The following is a 20,935-nucleotide window of genomic DNA, read 5'->3' as shown; positions in this document are numbered from 1 at the left end:
TCCAAAAAAATTCCTTTCACAGAACACTTCTTCGGGACTTCTATGTGTTGCATGTTTGGACAGCCCCCAGTGCAGCTGAATCTTGGTGTCTTCCTGAATCTTCTAGGGGGATATAGATTATAATATTAGTATTTAATTTATTTCTGTCCTGTTCCCACAATTTATTTCATTTTTGACAAATCAGTCTTTTCTGGTGAAGGGTAGGTATTTGAAGAAACTTATCTGAAGGAAGTCTATGTCCCTTAAGAATCCTGTCAAGAGAAACTGATCATGTAAGAGTATGGCTTGGGAATCTTTTTTCTTCTCCCCCTGCTGCCTTCCTGAAAATGTGAAATCACTCCATGGATTTGAAAACTCGGTGTGTGTCACGTAGTAGTGAAATTACCTTTCTCCCTAAGGCTGGTGTTATCCCTTGCTGGGAAAAACCCAGGGAAAAAGAAAATGTAATTTCAGACTGCCTGTGGGCCACAGTGTGAGAAAATGAGCAGTGTTCTTCAAGCTGGTGGGCCAGGCTGGCAGGATCTGAGCTGGGGAGGAGTTGCAGAGCAGGCAGAGCATGAGGAGCCACAGGCACCCATGGCCTCAGCACTGCAGGGCCATGTGGTGCTGTGTCTGATGCCTCCTGCTCTGACCTTCACACATCCAGGTGCTATGGACAAGCAGGCAGCTCAGCTGGGCTGCACTCTCAACCCTTGCTGACTGTCGTTTGGGGCTACACTGCAGGGAGAAAGTTGAAGTCTAAAAGAAATGCAGTGTAAAAATCCAGATTACTTTAAAAAAAAAGTCTTTTGAGTTTGTCTCTTACCCTGCCCTTTTCTGCTCTAAAGTTGTAAAATTTCATCTCCATGAATCATTGTAAAAGGTTTTCAGTTTTATAGTTTTAATTATCTCTGCACATTTACCATATGCTTAAATGGGTTTTGGTGCCAGTGCATTCTTTATGTTGAATTAATGTAGCGATCTGGGAACATGGAAGCTATGAAAGATGTGAACTGCATCTTCTATGGTAAATAAATGCTGTCTCAAGTGTTCCTGCCACTGGTTTCTAGCAAGAGTATACAATCAAAATTCATAGGCTTACAGCACATTTTGCTAGCAATTAGCTGCCATGCATTGTCCTGTATTTCCAGGGATGCATCTTTAATGGCAATGAGAAGACGTATTAATGGCTTAACTCCAGAAGAGATTCGTGCACTTTCTAAAGAAGAGCTTCAGATGCCGGTTACCAAGGGGGACTTTGAGCTGGCTCTGAAGAAAATCTCCAAATCTGTTTCTGCTGCAGACCTGGAGAAGTATGAAAAATGGATGGCGGAGTTTGGATCTGCTTAATCTCAGTGACAGCTTTCCTTTGCTGGAGTTTTATGGTTTTTGTTGTTCTCACTTTCAAAATGAGTTAGAAATATTTTTAAAGGTTTAATAAAAGGTCTGCCTCTGCCCTCATCCCACCCCTTTCTGCTGACAGGATCTTTTAAGCTGTTTGCCTTTAAAGGGAATGAGCACAATAATGAGCTGATATTGTAAAAGATATTTTATCTCTGAAGTAGAAAAATAAGACAAACAGGAAGGGAAAAATCATACTTCTGAGGGTAGTCTTTTTAATTTTCAAATGAAGAGCAGTGTTACTTAACTTCCTCCTAGTCATTTTTTTTATGGCTGGAGTCAATAAATCAGCTGGGGGATGTGACTCCAAAGGAACAGACAAGGGCTTGATGTACCCCCTGCTCTTAAATGCTGCTTCTGCCTCCCTTGAATGTGGCATCCAAGTTATTATTCTTTCTCTCTGTGCTCGGATATTCAGAGCAAAGCCTGTGGATTAATTGGCATTGCACAGAGGAAATGAGGATCAGTTTTCCATCAAGACATGGGCCTGACTCTCCTCTTATGTACTCTCATTTGGAATTGATGTCACTTCAGACTGTTATCAGTGTTACCTGCAATGACTTCTGATGGGAATGAGAGGGAAAGCAAAAGGCATGGATTGCTCTTAGTCTGGTTTATGCTTGTTCTCTGAACATAGTTTGAACCTGTTTGACCAGTAGGCACTTTGACTTAGGTTATAACTTGCACTTTTATGCTTATGTATCATCTTGTGCTTTGTCTGTGCTATCTAAATGTAATTGTTATTACTATTGTTATTATTATTTTAGTACTAAGAGTTTAATAAAGACACTAATTTCAAGGCTGTATTTAAAACACAACGCTGTCTTTAGAACAAATGGCTGTGAACTTCCACTTCTGATTAGATATGAACTTTTTCCTAGCATTACTAGGCAATGGGACTTTTACCTTTTTATGTTGAACTGTTCATGCTTAATTTTGTTTTTTGTGAAGGTTTCTTAAAAATGTATAAATATTACTGGTTTAGTAATATTTAGAAAATAATCTGTATGATCTCATTTATGTTCTTAACTGTTTCTTCCCTTCCCTCATACAAGTGCAGTGATGAGAAGTGCTCTAAAGTCTAATGTGGAAATCTTCTCTAGAGTATACCTGTCACACTGACTGTATGAACTTTTCACAGACTCAGCCTGTGAAGTTTTCTTGTGGTAGGAATGTGAAGGAGTGGTCAAACAACAGATTTACAGATAAGCATGCAAGCTCTCAGGTTTTTGGTGATGTTGTGAGCTGGGCCTTAAGTATTTTGGTGGATGTGAATTGCCCTGCAGCTTGGTAGGTATTCCACCCTTCAGCTCTCTGTGTAGTGGCACAGAGAGATGTGATGGAGTAAGAAATGCACAGCACCCCTTATTGAATGGGAATGTATCATTATTTGCTCCTTTTTGTTAGTCCTCAGAAGTTCCCAATAATGTCAGTAATTCAGCACACTGGTCTCTTGGGCCATGACATGTTAATACTAAGACAAAAAACCTTAAATCACATACTTTGTTTGCTCAGGGAAGTGGTAAAATCACCATCCACGGGAGTGTTTAAAAAATGTGTAGATGTGGCACTTGGGTACATGTGAACATTTTGACATGTCAGTGCTGGGTCAGTGGTCAGATTGGATGATCTGAGAGGTCTTTTCCAACCCTAATGATTCTGTAATTCCTCACAGGGAATAACTGGACCTTTATAAAGAGAAAGCTCTGAAAATATTGCTATGGACTCTCATTTTTTCCTTGTGAAGCTGTAGGTGGCGGCTGTTGTTCTTTGTTTGTTTGTTTGCAGTAGAAATTAGTAAAGCTACACAAATCTTTTGTGGCCAATACCAGATTAGCACTATGGGGTCTCTCACTAAAGAGGCCATTGCTACCCAAGGAGCTTAATCTGCACAACCAAAATGTAGAAGGGAGTTGACATGAATGCCAGTAACAACCCTACTCAGCTGCCCAGGAGCAGTGCTGGGATTCAGCAGTTGCTGCTTAGTAGGGTCTGAGTTCCAGTTTGCTCAGTTTCACATTGCAATCAGAAGTGACCTTCCTACTGATCAAAGCACAGCACTTGGTAAAAATGTCAGTCCTTGGCTCTTTGATGAATCTTCTACCTTAAGGCATTAAACTTCCCTCTTGGCTGTTAAGCAAAATTCACTGTACTGGGCATTCCCTTTAGTAGGAATTATTCAGGTGCTGCAGTCTTTTTCTCTAAAGGTCATGGTTTCTACCCCAGAAATGTTTTTACTGTAGAGGTCCATTCATCCTTTACAGCTGCAGAACAGAAAAGTGGAAGTTTTCAGGCAGTAGATGTTTATGATTGTTGTGCCTCAGAATTACTGACATGACTTGGCCCTGCTAGATCAGGCACCCCAGAAGGCTGAGACCATCCCTCCCTTTCAGGAAGGGGAGCTGTCCTTATGTGCTGACCCTTTCATCTTTACCAAGTCATGCTGGCACACGCACCTAGGTGGGCTTGGAGCTGGGTTATTCACTCCAGGGGAGCCAGCAGGGGATGCAGCAAAGGACAGCCCAGGGGGGAAGGGCAGCCAACAGTGGCAGCAGCTCAAGGCCCAAAGGATGAGCTTACAGCTCAAAGTGAGACCAGTTCACATCCCAGTGCTGGAAACCCTTGTGTAAGGACACTGGATTCCTTGGAGAGCAATGTACCAGCATGTCACAGCCTGCTGTGACACTGTTCAGTCTATGCCTGTGTGTGTATGGAGATCATCCACACACGTGGAGTATGCACACACAATAGGGGGTTCTTCAGTAGTTGTGCCTAGATTGCATAAAAAATATGCCTTAGGGCTGTGTTTATGTGTTTTCTGAACATCTGTGAAGGCCCTCTTGGGTGGCACTGTTAGTTTTTGTACAGTATGTGATCTGGTTGTATGAAGTAATAAATGTGTGCTAGAGTCTGTCTGTCTTGCTCGAGTGGGGCTGGGAGTGCTTTGCTGCTGACTGCTTCCAAAGGCTGCCATACAGTGGGGATCTCTTCAGTATGTCATGGTGCCCTTTCACCAAAGTCCTGCATGGAGAGCAGTTAAAATCTGGGGATTTTGGATAAAGCTGTCAGCAGTGCTTTCTCTCTAAATTGGCCTTTTGTTGCCACAAGCTATAAAATGGAGAATACTCCAATGCCCACCACATGGAAGGGAGGGTAGGGGAGAGCAGAGGCCCCGGCAGATGTTCAGTGTTAGCACCTGATTCAGACCTCACAGAGCTAGGCAGCCTTTTTATTACTTGCCCCTGGGCTGGAAGTATAATCAGGCTCCAAAGAAGCTGTATCATCAGCTGCCTGCTAACCAGGAGACTTTCAAGAGCAAAACTTCTATTAGGAAGGAGCTTTCAAACTTGGAATGAGACCCCATGTCTCCTGGGACTTAGTTGATTATTTGAATTTTCTCACTAACTTCCTTATGAAAGAATGGAGTTTCCAGTGTTTCATAATGCTTCAGACATGAAAGCGAGCAAGGGAAATGCTGATCAGGGGATTTCAGGAGAGGTCAAATCTTTGCATAGGAAGTTCAGCTCACCCCAGTTTAAAAGGGACTGAAATAGCAAAGGTGCACTGACTTGTTCTGATCATGGGAAAGATGAAAGAGCTTGTGTGCTGTAAAGAAGTCCTCCATCAAATGAGCAAAGACTTCGTGGTACAATCCAGGCATGAGGACGTGGAAGCAGATGAAGAAATAGTGATTTTTTTTTAAAATCTGTTATTGGAATAAGCCACCCTCAATCAGATTTCGAATTGAGATGTTTTTTCAGAGCTGTAGTGACAAATAAATACGTGATGAACACGCAGGTGACACCGTGCTGCGGGCGAGCAGGCAGGGAGCCTGAGAGTCCTAGAGCTGCACGCTGGTGTAAGGTGGGCGTCAGCACCACGGCAGCAGCTGAGCCGCTCTGTGAGGGTGAGCTGTGCACCAGGCAGCACTGTGTGCAGAGTGGAGCCAAGATGGACCAGAGTAGCCTCAGTAGTGCCCTGGAATGAAGCAGACTGCTGGTGCAAAGGCAGGTGCTGGTGCAGTTCGGAGAACGTCTCGCCCGGCCATTTCCCTGTGCATGGTGAGGGTTTCACTGGAGCACTGTGCAAAAGCTTGGCCATCACTGTGGGTGCCTCAGACACCCTGCCCAGAGCCCAGCTGCCACACACAGCACAGCTAACAGAGCTGCAGCAGCCAGGGGTGCTCCTGCATCCCACAGCACAGGAATGTTTGACCCTCTCCGCCTTCTGGGCCTGCCTGGTTTAGTGTGCAGGTTGTGACCCATTCTTGTGACCCACTCACTGCATACAGGGTGGTTCAGTGCCTCTGACAGAGGAGTTTCTTTGTGCGCAGTGCAGAGCTGTCTTTTGATCAGCCGAAGTGCCATGCTTCTACATGCCTGCATGAAGGTGTCTTGGAAACATTCAGGCAATTTTCCTCTTCTTTAGAAGGCCCCAGCTAGCATTAAAACCAGATGGGATGAAATATCTTGGCTAGCCTGGTTGCCCAATGCAAGAAGACTTACCTCAGCAGCAAGAAGGTGCCACAAGGAAAGTTCTGGCTTTGTTATGAAGTGGCAAAATCTGGGGCTGTTCCTACTCCTACTGCACAGGCAAAGTTAGGGTTGTATCATGTCCAAGCTCTGTTTCCTGGCTTTTGTGTATTTGTGATTTCTTTGTTGCAGTAGGAACATTTTTCTCAGAGTAAGGGGGAAGCCATGGGGTATTTGTTCAGTGTCTGGATTAGGATTTTGGAGATCCCATGATCTGGTTGATACATGAAACAACTGAACCCATTCCCAGGATGCTTACTTTTGGAGAAACTCATCATGCATCCTGCCTGACTATCTGGCTGTACAGTAAGTGTAGCTTTGTGCAAACTCACATAAATATAATATTTAGAATATTTGTTTGACAAAGAGACAAATTTTTACTGCCAGTTTGCAATTGTATTGCTCTCATTTGTAAGCAGCCCCTTGCATATGTTGTTTGAGGTAAAAGAAAATGTCTTGGAATTAGGATTTTTTTTGAATTTGACTTTGGAGAGCAAGAAAGGTAGAAAAATATTTGCCTAGAGGAAGATACAAGAGTACTGAAGACATAGAGATTTGCAGTTTCTTCTTTTTGTGGCTTTCCTTTTTGTTGTGCTGCTGGGCTGTGCTTTCTGTTTCCAATTTGTTTTGAAATAATTGCCATTGTTTATCTGTCTCTCAGACAGCCTTTGCAGATGATTTGGTTCCACAGAACTCTCTTTTGCTTGGCTGTTGGTGTTCTGGCACAGCATGCTGTGTGACATCTGACTGAACAGGCTGATGGCATGAGATCTTCCTTGTGAAGGAAAGGTCACCCAAATGGTGAAGGTGAGAAGAACAGCACAGAATACCAATTGGACTGGCGGGAACAGAAACCATAGCAACTCTGCACAGGGCTTATAAATACAACCAAGAAGAAAAGGGGAATACCCTCAAGGAGATGCTGACAACACCACAATATGCATATTGATAAAAGTGTGGGTCTTTGTGTCTTCACCAGTGAGCAGAAGCTACGTAAGAGGGTGGAAGTGGCTCAAAGGAAACCAATTCCAGGCACTGCCAACAGCTTTCACCACCCAGCCTTGCTGCTTTAAAGCATGACAATCTCCAGGGGCCAATTTGTCACTGCTGCTACAAAAGCTGCCTTTTAGATAATCAAATTGGACTTTCCAAAAGCTTGCTGCCTGTCTTGAAATGTCTTCAGCCTTTGGCATGTGGTGGGACTGGAGCTGTGCTTAGAGGGCTAGAAGAATGAGGCAATGTTAATAGGGGTGTATTTCTGTAGGGTCCTGGGGCTTTGTTGTGCTGGGTACAATTTGGGAGATACTCCAAATGCTTATGGGGAGTTTAGATGATAGAAGGATGGGGAGGGAGGTGGAAGGTCCTGGGATCAGTGGAGGAGACAAAACTGTCTCTCTGACTCCCAGTTCCCAACCCTAAGGCAGATAGTAGTATTTCTCAGTTGCTTTTGATTTGCAGCCCCCTAGCATTTTTTGTACTGAAGCTGAAGATCTCTGTATTGTGAATTAAATAGAGCAAGTTTTTTTTTTTTTTCTTTAATAGAGCAGGTTCGTTTTTCTTAAATACCTTTTGCAGACCCTTAATAGGTGCTCCTGTGAGCCACAGATGATGGTCTGAAAAGCACTGGCTCATGACATCCTAATCTTGCCTGAATTTCTTATGGGAGAGAGTCTATAATGGATGGTGTTGATTTTATTTTCTACTTGTTAGTTTGCTCAGAAGGATGAAGCTCAGTGTATGTGAGGTGCTTCTGGGGAGTTTATTTACGGTGTGTTTTCTTCTGTGCAGATTAGCATTTCATCAGCATATGGTGCAGCCATTTAAAATAAATATTTGGTTTCCTTAAATTATGCTTCTGTAGAAAGGTCCCTGGGTATGCATATCTGTCCCTCTGTTGTATCTAATTAGACATTTCTGCCATGGTGCTGGGGGACCAGTCTCCTTCCCCCTTGCTGAGGAGCCAAGAGCCTGAGGGATCTGTGTGCCTCAGCTCAGGGAGAACAAGGCAGGAAATCCTCCCCTACCCTGTGGGGCTCCCAGCCACACACTGGTGGCGCTGCCAGGTCAGCCTCCCTCCTTAGATCCTGGGAATTCAGATCTATTTAAACTGGGAATTGCCCAGCTTAAGCAAATTCTTGGCACCCTGTCCAGGCTCCCCTCCTTCACCTGCCAAGGCAGCTGTGCTTTTGCAAAACACAGCCCCGAGTGGAGCCTGTGGGAGCAAACTGCGTGCAGAATGCTGGGGAGGAGCTCAGGCAGTGTTGGGGTGGGATGGGATGCTGGGCTGCAGCCCTGTGTGCCCACCCAGTGTCTGTGTGCAGGGGAAATCAGTGGTGAGGAGAGGGAGCAGCATTCCCTCAGGCATGCAATGTAGATCTGGATGGGAGAAGAGTAGGAAACTTAGTTTAAAACAAAGGAACAAATGACAAACTAATTAGTTTTAAGATGGAGTGGAGGCTGTAACCCAGGAGGCCTTTTACATCTCTTTGGCATTTCCAGATGTTTTGTTTTCTCACAGATGATTTGGAACTTGTTTCCAGTCTAAGTTCTCACTTGATTTGTATCCATTTGATCTTGTGCTGATAGCGCTGTCTAACAAATATTTCTCACTCCCTGGTATTTGCTGTACATCCCTGAATGCTTTCATAGACTCACCATATAAAGCAACACCTTGTGCTTTGTTGTACTGTACAAACTCCTTCAGGCTCTTGTACAAACTGGATCCTCCTCAGCACCCTTCCTTTCTGACTGTTCTTTATTTAACACAGATCATCAGGAGGGTTACATGGTGGCTCCATAAGCCACACACAGCAAGTTACCCAGTAAGGCAAAGAAAAAAAGAAATTGCTGTCATGGTACATTCCTGTAATGAAGCAAATAAACCAAGTATTTGGTTTTATGGCATGCAGGAGGACAGGAGGTTTGGGTATATTATCATTGCACAGCAAACAGGCTTCATTAGATAACTGAGGCATTCATAAGCAATGGGATACACAGAGAAGTGGTTGAAGATGCAGGATCTCTCCAGAGAGCAGCAATAGAAAGATGTGGATATTCTGTTTGCAGGGAATGCAGCTACATGCACCCACATGATTGGAGACCACAGCATTTTTGTGGACGTTTGGATGCTGCCCAGGCAAAGGGGAAAAAAATATTTGGGACCAGCTAATACAGTCCAGGGGTCCATGGCCACCAGAAACCAGGGATGAATGTGAGTGGGGAGGAACAGGATGGATAACAACAGCCTTCTGCCTGTCTCCCTGCTTCTGCCTTGCTCTTGGAGCCCAGGCACTCACACTCAGGTCCCCACTGCCACGAGTCCCCAGTCACTGTGCAAGACCCTGCTGGAACAGGATTCTCCAGTGCATGCTCCTTGTTCTTGAGCTGTCTGGATGCAAAACCAAACTGCAGCCTCCCAAAGGGAGCTGTTAAGCATTTGGCACCAGAAACCCTATTATGCAAGAAGTGAACCCACTTAGACTAAGTCTGTTCAAGAGGTTCCCTTCCTATCTGCTGGTGGCTCTTACAGTCAAGGTGGGAATAAACCTATTGCTCTTGTGCTCCTCAGTGACCACAGGGCTGGTTTGTGGCTTTTCTGTTGTGTTGCTCTGCAGGGACTCTGTGGTGTCCCAGCAGCTGCAGGGGCTGTGTGTAGACAGCCACAGCTTTGCTGCTTGGTGACCCTGGGAGTGCAAAGGCTTTGTCTCCCATTAGAGACCCAGCAGCTCTACTTGTCAAAGGCTTCTTCCAACCAGACGTATTTTGTACCATGTTCCAACTCTCAGTCCTTCTGACAGAAGTTACCTGCAGGCTGCCTGGCCACTCTTGTCCTCTAATGGTGCAGGGTAGTTTTAAGAAGACAAAAAACCTGTCACACTGAAGAAAAAATGCCTGGCCAGGTTTGGTAAAGGACAGGAACACCAGAACAAGGTTGTGTCTGAACCCTGACAGAGCTCACCACACAGCTCCCCAAATGGGAGTCACACTTGTTGATAATGTGTTGAACATGATCAGGGAAGGACCATGGGACAGGATGAGGAAGGGATAGGTGGGAGGGATTCCTGCTGCTGAAGCTAGTACTGGGACAATGATGCAGCTGCCCAAGTGAGGATCCATGGATGCCTTAGGGGTATGAGTTTGGAACAGACTCGTAGTTTATATGGCTTTGGTGTTTAAATCGTGTTTTCTCATAGCTGTGAGTTTTGCTAACACTCTTCTCAAGGGCAGGGGACAGAGGGTCCTGTGAAGGGGGTATTGCCAAGGCCATCTTTCTGTGGGCACTGCATCTCTTCAGAGACCTGTGTTGTGCAAGGTGCTGGACAGGCATGCAGGAATAACATCCCCAGCCTGAACAGGAAACTGGGGACACCAGTGAGACAAGCCAGGATGGGCAAAGGAAGAGGCAAGAGCAGAGGTAGGAGATCCATCTCATCATGGGTGCAGCCAGGATGTTCTGAGCTTGTTGCTGTCCCTGATGCTTGTTAGCAACCCTAGAGATGGTGTCTTCCAAGGGCTGAGGTCAAACACAGGCTTTTCTGGAGGAAGCTGTCCAGACTACAGCCGTGGGATGGTTTGCAGTTTGGCTGGGCAGCTCCCAGACTCAGCTGGGCACTGTGGGGCATGGGCAGCTGGGAGCACAGGCAGCCTGCTCTTTGTGAAGCTGGGGTTGGGACCATTTCCATCTGCTCCCAAAGAGAGATGGTGCAATATCTCCTGGCTCAGCTTCCTGAAGGTTTTCTAGTCCCACCAGGATTTCCAGCTGCTGTTGCTACAGTGCACAGAGCTGGACCATTTGTGTCTCCAGTAAGCTCTGCTCTCCAGCTTCAGCTTCAGTTTTAAACTTGAGACAAATTCATGTTTTCCTTAAGAATTGATTTAGCATGCCATATAACAAATGTTCCAGTATCTCCTCCAGTCTCTCAGGACTCATTGCGAATTTACACCTAAGCCTTGTTTTTTATTTAAGCCTTGGAGTTTTCCATGTAATTTTCCTGTACGGAAAGGAATGTGCAGGTACTGAGTGTGCAGAACCCACTTGCTCATCCAGCACAAATCCCTCAAGCAGTGTTTTATATGCCATGTACATGGAGTCTGTCACCCCTTTGATTTAGGGTTCTTGGGATGTGGTGTCCACACTGGATTGATAAATACTGAAATTTCTTAAGAAGCACAGAGGCTGCACAGCATAAGAGCTCAACTGGAAGGGACTCAGAGTCCTGCTGAGCTCTGAATTCTTGAAGACCACTTGACTCCTTGATCCAACAGAAACCTCCCAAATGCAGCCATCTGCAGAAATGCATCCTTTAAGAGAGTAAGAAATTGTCAAAGAAGGAAAGGGTTCAGACTGCTTTCAAGATTCATAAGCCCCTTGAGGATGTTTTAAGAGCGGGAACAGCTCAGCAGTTGCTTTACATGCCCAGCAGCTTTCTGTTTGTGCATCTAGCAGCCGTGGCTGGGGGCTGGCTGCAGCTCCCGGCCTCGGGGCTGGGCTCAGGCATGCGCCTCTTGCTCAGAGCAGCTTCAGCTCTAAAGCCACTGCAAAGGTTTGTGTACAAAGCGCTGACTGCAAACATCCATCACGAGGAAAACCAAGAGGAATGTGATGCACCAGGCTTGTTTAGAAACCGCAGATGATTTACAAAGTGTGCTTAATTGGAAGTTTCTCTTTGCGGCTTTCTGACGTGTTATTTTTCTGAGGCAGGCGTGTAGGAGTCTTTTAAAAGGCCCATGTTTACTAAAGAGGAGTTGCATAATTGGGGATATATTTATGAACTGTGTATGTGCAGGGTAGGGAAATGACCTGAGCAGCCACAGCATGCAGGGAAGGGTCTGGGGGTCCCAGGGCATTGCCAGCTGGGTATGAGGGACCAGCATCCTGTTCTCTGGGTGGAAGAAAGGGTTTCCTGTCCTTATCCCCTGGGCATCTGTTCCCAGTGCTGGCACTGGGATTATTAAAACATGAGGGATCTGAGTGTGTCTACAGAAAGGCAGTAAGGAATGGAAGAGGTGAGAAGAAATATAGTCTGTGGAGGAAGGTGATCAGAATGAGGGTCACTACATTTTTAAAAAGAAAACTTCAAGAGAGGGTAATTTGACATTTTTCTAAAAAGTCTATTTTTAAATCTAGTTTCAAAACATCTTTAAAAATTGAATATTTTTTTAAGAGGGAGAGGGTATACCATGCGTGGTGTCCACTGTGGGGAAGGCAGAGTGATACAAGCTCAAGTTAACATGGGATATTTGTGTTAAATATCAAGGGAAAAAAATGCAAACCTCCCTACATCAAAAATTGGAAGAGTAGAGGAGACATCATTCCAGCAAAATGTGTCTGGACTAAAAATTTTTCCCCATAAACAGCACTGGAGCAGCCATCCTGCCTGTGAGCAGGAAAGTGGACTAAATGATCATCTGGACATAGTTCTGATGAGTTCTGCCACAATTTGAGCCTTACACCCTTATCCCCCTTTTCCTGTACACGAAAGACCTGAGTTTATAAGTGCTGCTTGATGGAGTTCCTGCTGGCACCCCCCAGCAGAGGCAGAGGGAGAAGTTCAGTTTCAGGAATCTAGTGGCACAGTTTCACACCAAGCTGGATGGGCATTTCCACACTGGCCACTGTGGAAGCACTGGGGCCAGCTGGGGTGCTGGCACTTACCTGCCTCCTCCAAGGTCCTAAAGGTGTTCTCATGGCTGCAGCCTCACAGCACACATCCTCACACCCCAGCTCTGCCTCCCTATATCCCCCCCTCCAGCCTTAAAAGGGACAACTTGGCCTGTTTATGGTTTATTAATACTTAAGGGACTGAGCTGCCCCCCTACCACAAGGATTTTGTCTAAGAACATGATGGGCAACAGGAAGAAAAGGCATATAAAACAAAATGTGGAACTCTAGGTTTTGTGAAGGGAGATTCTACTGCCTCCCAGGTTGTGTTCGGGCAAACTCATCTCAATTTCCATCTGCTAGGTAACCCTGCCTCTATCCTGACATGTGGAATTAGCATCCAGTCTTGTCTCAAACACCTCAAGAAGTGCAGTATCCATCACTGGCTGTGCAATTTTCTCCAGGATGTTAATGTCCTTATGGTTAGAAAGTGTGCCTGATTCCTAGTTCAGCTCGTCATGTTCTCCAGTGCCCATCACTGTCTATCTGTGGGCCTTTCTCAGACTGGATTCTTGGTGCCCTATTAGCATCCCATATTTTCTCTCCACACATGTACTTATACACATCATCAGATCACTTCTCAGTTTTCTTTCTGACAAGTTACAGAGGCTGACCTCTAGAAGTCTCTCCCTGGAAGTGATTTTCTTCAGCTCTCAAACCATTTTTTATGTCTCCTTTCTTTACCCGCTCCAATTTTTTTTGATGTGCTCTTTTAAATATGGCACCTCAGCAGAATGTAGTGTTCCAGTGTCAACCTGACCAAGGACATGCATAGAGATAAAATCGCCTTCTATTCCACTTCACAGTCCTCTTGCTTATGCACTGAATGACTGAATGACCAAATTAGCTCATTCTGCTGCAGCAGACAAAAAAAAAAAAATAGACCCCACATTTGAGAACCAGAAGGCCAGATAGTGGTATTAAAAAGAGATAAATGGAGCCAACATAAAAGCAGAATTACAAACCAGGGCAGGATTAATAGCACACTGTGATACTAGCCTGGGCACATTAGTTGAAAAAAAATGCTGAGAAAACAGTTTCTTCCACTTCAGAGCCGATTGCAAGGCAGCGCTGCTGTGAAGGCTCCTGTGCGGTGGGCAGGCTGTGCTCCGGGTGCCACAAAGCGCCAGGCAGCCCGGGGGAGGGTGAGTGACTCTGGGATCGCAGGGCTGCCCTTGGAGACCTTGCTAAATTCTGCCCCCAGCTCTTTGAGGTGCCAGGCGAGCTCTGATCTTTTCCAGGCTCAGCCCACAGCTGGCTGTGGATAGACCTGCCCTGCAAACTGCGAGACACTTTAAGGGCTCCTCACGCAGGAGGGCACTCACAACCCTTTGTCCTCTCTGTCTTCTGCATTGAAAATGTTTCACAGGCAGGAGGGTTCTTCCTTAGTTCCCATGCCTCGTGACACTTGCTGAATGCAGAGTCACCGTGTCATTTGCAAATACATTTTCAGTACATCTTCCTGTATTAGGGACAGTGACCTGACCCCAATTGCTCTAAAATCTTTGAGGGATTCCCTGAAGCATCCCAAGGGTAATGTGCCCTGTGCCAGTGGTCAGGTCTCCTGGTCTTTGAAGGGTTTCTGTGAGATTTCCTCATTTCTATATCCGTAAAATAGATTTAACAATCTTGGGGTTGGATAGGATGCTCAGATCCCATCCCAAGATTTTTTTCATTTGTGCTGCTGCAAACTTTGTTGCACTGCTTCTGTCCTCAGAGTTAGAGTGACAGGGTGTATCCTTCTCCCTTGCTGACCTGCCAGTTTGGGGCTTTGACCCCTGGTGCTTGGGTGTTCCAGGAACCTGGACACTGAGGGCACTGTCAGTCCTGTGCTTGCTGCGTGTGCTTCTTCTGGGACACCTGTGGGAGGGTGTCCTTACCTCAGGGGGCAAAGCAAAGCCAGGGACAGGAGCACTGGTGTATGGAGACAGTTGTTGGGGGACTGATGGACTGGAGAGAGCCTGGTGGAGGTCACAAGATGGCTGGTGCACCAGGAGATGGTGAGAGAGCTGAACTTTTTCAGCCATATGGGGAGAAGGCTGAATAAGAAAGATCCAGTTTTTGCCTGCAATTATCCCATGGGGGGTAATACAAAATATGAATCAGACCTTTACAGGATATACATGGTGAAAGGATGAGAGACAGCACAGGAAATTCTGTGTAGATATAAGGCATTAGAATCAGCAGACCACTGTGAGGGTGGTCGAACACTGGCACAGGCTGCCGAGAAAGGTAGTACTGTCTCTGTCCTTGAGGTGTTAAAATTCATCGTGATCCTGATCAGCTTGCTATGACTGGACCTACTTAGAGCTGGGCTGGTGCCTCATGGCTTCCAGAGGTCCCTTCTGACCTGGGTTACTCTGTCATTCTCTGACACACTTGAAGTAACCTGCAGGGCAATGACAGCAAGGAGACAGCAGCCACAATCCCTTGAAACGAAGGCTATGCAGATGGCTTACTGGCATAGGAATAGGATAAAATTTAATCTTCATGCAGCACCACTTTTATTAAAGAAAGCAGTGCAATCCTAGTCCATGGAACAGCATTTCACCTTGGACAGGGGCAATGCACAAAGGGGCTGAAGGAGAGCCGTGCTCTTGGACCAGAGATGCTCCAGGTGCCCTGCAAGCACTGCTGGGAGCTCTCATGGAGGCAGCAGCTGCACCAAGGCCCTGGAGACAGACCTGGACAGACCTGGGAATTGCATAGTTGTGGCCTCTTGGCCTCTGAGCCTCATTAGTGCTCAGGTTGTAGGCAGTGGTAAAGAGAAGACAAATGAGCATTGTTTGGCCAGATGGGGGTGATGTGAGGTGGGACTCATGTCACCTCACTTCAGGCCTTGGAGGCAGGGCTGGAGCCTCATCTGTGGAAGGTGGTATGCTCCCTTTGGAGGATTCAGCTCATCCTGAGGTGTGTGTCTAAGACTGGTGAGTTGATAATGTTGATGATAGTATTTGGAGTTTACTGTCTTTCTTTATTGGCTACAGAGTGGGAGTCTGATCTGGGGATTAGAGGGACAGCCATCATAGACTTGGCCAGTGGAAACAACCCATTTTGGGGGTTGGTTATAGGTGTACCTTAAGACTCCACATGACTCAACATATCTGGGAAGGGACCAAGTCCCTGTGAGGGCCAAGCTCAGCACCAAGGCAATATACTGCCTTCATGGGATCAGGAATCAGAGTTTTATATGGCTAAAGCTAGAGAGGGAAGTCCAATTCCTGATGCCATGTGCCACTATCCTGAACTTCTGCTCTTTCAGAGTCAATGTTTTCATACTGAAAAGTATGGAGCTGAAGAGTTATGCTTCCTATAGGAAAAAATTGTGCTTGCCTTTGGTGGAAAAGCAACACCTCAGCTTGATTTGCCCTGACCAGGTTACCAAGGGCATCCATGTGTGTCATTCTCTCCCTGTTCTTTCTTCCATTCTCTGATTCCAGACACCTCCCCAAAGCCCCTCACATTACTCCTAAATGGTATCCATCATTTTGTTTGCTGACTCTTCCTCCTGTGCTAGCAGTGCCTCCTCCTGCTCCGGGCCCAGCTGCCACATTAAATACTGCAGAGACTGCCTCACAAGACTTCAGAAAAGCTTTCCCTGCTCTTCAAAGAGAGAAGAGCACATTGCTATTTGATTCTTAAAGGCAGCCTGTGTTTTGGTCAGGAGAAAACCTGATCTGGCCTATCAAGGCCATAAGACAGAAAATAAAGCCAAGAATGCTGAATTACATCTTAAAATGTTGTTCTCTGTCAGCACAAATGTGAAAGATATGTTTTGTGTCTGTGTAAATCCCAAAAGAGTATTTTGGAGGATACCTACGAGTGTCCAGACAAACCACCATGCAGGAGCAGGCAGTTCCCAGGGAAGGCTCCGTGTCCCTGGCAAAGCAGCATTGCTGGGACCCTGACACCCAACACACTTCCATGCATTTTAAACAGCACTGATGGAGAAGCAGATTCGAGCTTGTTCCACAGGTGCATTAAACAGCGTGTTACTTACAGAAATTGTTCCATCATTGCAAAGCTCTCTCCTGGATTTTAAACATGTGATTATGCACCTTCAGCCCTGTGTAAGGTCACAAAGAATTACAGTGTTTCACCTCTTGTTCAGTATCTCACGTGTGTAAAAAGTTAGCCTTTTGGCTTTAGATCCTAGGGATGGAGCAGTGCCCTAGATCCTTTTAGATCCTAGGGATGGAGCAGTGCCCTCTGCCCACGAGACTGACTGAGGGAGGACAGATGTCTGTGGGTCTGGCAGGTGCTGAAGCCACAGGTCACACAGGGACTGCTGATTGCCAGAGCCTGGGAACTGCTCTGGAAGCAGCATCTTGAAAGCAAAGCCTAATAAAAAAACCTCTCTTCTTGCTGCCATAGAAACTGAACAGACTGAACAACTTGTTATTTCTCTCATCTCCAGCAGCTCAACACCTGAAGTGACTTGACCTATGAAGATATTTGCATTAAGTATGACACAATTGCCGAAGAAATGGGATTGAACAGAAAAACAAAAGAGAAGAAAAATGTCCCAAAGGTCCTTTGAAAGCTGCTGGGCAAAGGGAGAGTTTTTGAGAAATGGAGGCATTTCTGTGGAATGAAAATCAAGGGAACAGAGATGCCAAGAAGAGATTGTTGTCCAAGAAAAGTTCACTATGGACATGGAAGAAACCCAGAAGAGTGGCTTCAAACTCTGCTGGGACCCAGCAAACAGCAGGACTAGCACAGCTGCAGGCTTCATGGGTATGTTGCTCCGGGACAGCATTTTCCATCCAGCACCCCATTTCTTCTTCAGAGAGCCATGGCAGTGTGAAGCTGTGTTTCCTGGGGAGCAGTGATTTTTGGAGCCCCATCTCACAAAGAGCTCTCACAATGAGATTGCTGGTCTAACCTCCAACATTCACTGCAGCTCTCACAGGACCCTGCAACAGCCAAACCTCCCCTGGGAGACATGATGGAACAATAAGTTGTTGGTTTATATGTTTAATGTGGTAGTAAATTAGAAGAACTCTGTATTTATTTGTGAATTTCAAAAATCCAGATATTGGCCATGAGCCTTGACATCCTTGCAGTGATATTTTTTGCAACCCCGTGGTACAGGCTGCTCAGAGTTGATCTCTTTGCTCCCAGCGCATCTTTCTCATAACCAGGGAAGACTCTCTGGTGCCTGCAGCAAAGCCTTCAGGAATAAACCCTCCCTCTGTGTCGTGCTGACATCAGAACCCACTTCTCTTTTGTCTCTTCGCACTGCACTGGGACTCCTGGCAGCAGGCACTGCTCAGGGCTCAGCCAGATGTGTTCTTTGGAGGCTGGGCTGAATAACCCCTCTGCCTGGCAGGCAGCACCCCTGAGCCCTGCTGCAGCTCATGGGCAGGGCTCTGGGATGCTCCTTTGGCCCTGCTGGCTTTGCCCTGCCATGCCCTGGGTGAGGCCAGGCAGGCATGGACTGGATCCAGAGGCTGTTCCCTGGTGAAGCAATATCCTTTCCTGGCTGAAGAAGCTGCCCCACCTGCTCAGCTGGTGCCCCCTGCCAAGGCAGTGGAAGCACTGTGTGTGAGTCCCTGCTCCCTGCCAGGGATCGCAAACCAGAGCACGGCTGGTTGGGGTGGGACAGCCCAGGCAGGTCACAATTGTTCACTGACACTGGCTGCCTTTCACAGAGTCACAATTTATTGCAGGTGTCATCTTTCTGCCTTGCAGGTACCACCCTGCCTGCTTGCAAGTGCATGGTCAGAAACAAAGGATTTAATTCTGAATAAATAAGTTCAGGACTAAAACCATTTTTGCTTTACCTCATCAGCCAAATGCTCTGTACTGGTTTCTTCAGAGGTGGTTATTTCAGCCTGGTTTTCCATGAAGATACTGGATGGGCATGTGCAATCTGCTGAATAATGATGCTGGCACCACAAAATGGTCTCCTCTGGAACATTTTGGATTTTGCACAACAAATTATTCTCTGGGACATGGGGCATCCCAAAGTTGTGCCTTCCAAGCAAATGCCTGCCAAGCACTAGGTGCTGGACTAGGCTAGGAGTGCAACCATAAGTGGTTTTATTGTTGTTGGACAATTGTTTTATTGTCTTGGATCAAATATTAGGGGTTTGGGGCATGGTTTTGGCATAGCAATAGCACTTCCTAAAGAGGAAACAGATGATGGTTCTTTTCCTATGTTAGTTTTGGCATGGGTCAGTCTTCCTCACAAAATAACCTCTTAAACTGAGCTGCTGAGGTTTCAGGCTGGACAGGTCCTCATGGTGTAGAGGGGAGGGGAGGGATGGAAGAAGGTGTATCCTGTTGGCTGTGCTCAGCTGTGGAGAGACATGCATACCAAAGAGCCCCTCAAATGCACCAGAATAAGTCCAAGTTGTCCCTGCCAGGGCCAGCCATGTCATTTTCTCCAAAATCCCTGCTCTGGGATGATGATGTGGGAAAGGTTGTGGATGCTCTGCTGCCTTAGGGCAGAGACCCTACAGGGACTCAAAGGCAAGTGGGAATTCCCCGGGAGGGGATGGAAGGTGATCTGTGGGTCAATCCTACCCAAACACACATCTCTGCATCTCTGGGCAAGGATCTGGCATCAACCCATCCCAAGCTCTGTGCCACCTGTCTCCTGGAAGGATTTGGATCGATCAAGTTCAGCATGGATGAGGCATGGTGGGTCACTGAGGTCTGGGTCCACAGAATACTGCCTACCATGCTCACAGTGCTAACAGGGATGTAACTGACAGGATATGTGAAGGAATATTCCAAATTTCTGTCCAGTGTAGGTGCATTTTGACTTGTTCCTGTGAAAACCATGATAAGCCCTAGGGATGTTATTATTCCACATGCAATTTTTATCTCAGAAAGCACTACTGACTGCTGCCTTCTCAGCAGCACCCTGGTCCAGAGGGTGGCAGGGGATGGGCACTGGAGAGGGATGAGGCTTCAAGTGTGTTAATTAATTTGTGGCAAATTATTTAGAGAAATGGGAGAGATCGCACCAGACAAGTGATAGTGCCTGCAAACTTTACGCATTTGTCTGCCCTACCTCACAAGCAAATCTTTTTTGAGTGCCTGGGAAGGGCTGAGTTCGAGCTGCCCCATTCATGGTGTCCCCACAGCACTGCCTGCACCTCACACTTATTTAAAAGTGATCCAGACAAACACCCAAAGTGCTCAAGCAAAATCCTGCAGTGTGCATGACAAAACTCAGGAGCTGCTTTGTTCTACACCCACCAGTTTTGTAGCCAAGTAAATAAGCTCCGGGGCACCAGTGACTTGAACGCTGCTTTTTCATGGCTGAAAAGTGATTCTATTTATTGAACATTTGTTTTACACTTGAGGGCTAAAAACTTCCTTCTCCCACCTCCTGTTGGAGACGCAGGCACCTCCGGCACGTAACCAAGAGCAAGCTGCTTCTCTGTGTGAGAAGAGCTCGATGACTCATGGACATTCACTCCTTGCTCAGTCTGTGGGCTGTAATGTCCATGCAGAAGCAGCTTGGTTCCTGTGGAGTAGAATCCCTTTAAAACCACAAAGGTTTTTGATTCGGGGCCCTGAGTCAAGTGCATGAACAGAAAAGCTCAAGGAGAGTGAGACAGAAGTGTGTGCTGGGTGGCAACAGAGGGCAGGTGCTCAGGCAAGGCACTCCCAGGGCTGTGGCCAAGGGAGCATCTCTGGCTGCCTCAGCTTTGCTTCAAGGGTGTGTAACAAGTCCTCAAGAGCATGCAGAGCTCCCCTTGCCTCAGGGATGGGGTTATAACATTTCACCCTCCAGGGCTTGTTCTGCCAGGGAGGACTCCTGCTTCCCTTCCTGGTTTCCTTTCTGAGTAACCAGCAGGTGTGTCATACCATGTGTGAGACATTCCGGCAGCACTGCTCAGCGGGAGCCAACCCATAAAATCCCTGCCCCAGAACTAGAGCAGGGACCAACAGAAACAGGAGGCTCTGTATGAACATCAGGAAGCAATTTTGTACTATGGGGGAGACAAAGCACTGGCACTGGTTGTCCTGAGAGTTGTAGAATCTGTATTTCTGATAAGAATTAGTTTGTAAATGGTTGATTTAGTTACAATCCTCTACACAGAAGAGCCTTGATTTCTCAAGTTAGTCCAGAATATGCAAGGTAACAAAATAATACATTAAAAAAACCACATTTAATTTTAAACCACAAAAAGTTAAACAGTTTTAAATACTATACAGAAAATGACAACAAGTTGAAGTGGAAAAAGAAATCAGAATGTGACTTGTTCGAATTTCCTTGCAAAAAATGCCTAGACCATCTTGTAATATAGTCTAACTTAGGCATCACTTTGTTCTAAAAGCTGCATGTTTTAACAACATTATTAGGATGGTGAAAAATAATCACAGCAACAGTAGTGATTTC

General features: G+C 46.2%; 1 protein-coding gene across 2 annotated transcripts in view; it reads left to right on the top strand.

Annotated features, from left to right (window-relative positions):
- Positions 1-1,440, top strand: part of KATNAL1 (katanin catalytic subunit A1 like 1) — a 36,953-nt gene extending 35,513 nt beyond the window's left edge. For both annotated transcript variants that reach the window (XM_054272052.1, XM_054272053.1), the window contains one exon: positions 1,131-1,440. In XM_054272052.1, coding sequence (XP_054128027.1) covers positions 1,131-1,329 — 199 coding nt within the window. In that variant the 3' untranslated portion in view covers positions 1,330-1,440. The remainder of the gene's footprint in view (positions 1-1,130) is intronic.
- The last annotated feature ends 19,495 nt before the right edge of the window (positions 1,441-20,935 follow it).

This window comes from Melozone crissalis, unplaced genomic scaffold (assembly GCF_028551555.1).
Source record: "Melozone crissalis strain CALT ecotype California unplaced genomic scaffold, PUWL_Pcris_2 ptg000013l_1, whole genome shotgun sequence".
NCBI classification, from domain to species: domain Eukaryota; kingdom Metazoa; phylum Chordata; class Aves; order Passeriformes; family Passerellidae; genus Melozone; species Melozone crissalis.
The sequence above is the reverse complement of the archived record's forward strand: the minus strand, read 5'-3'. Positions and strand labels throughout refer to the sequence as shown.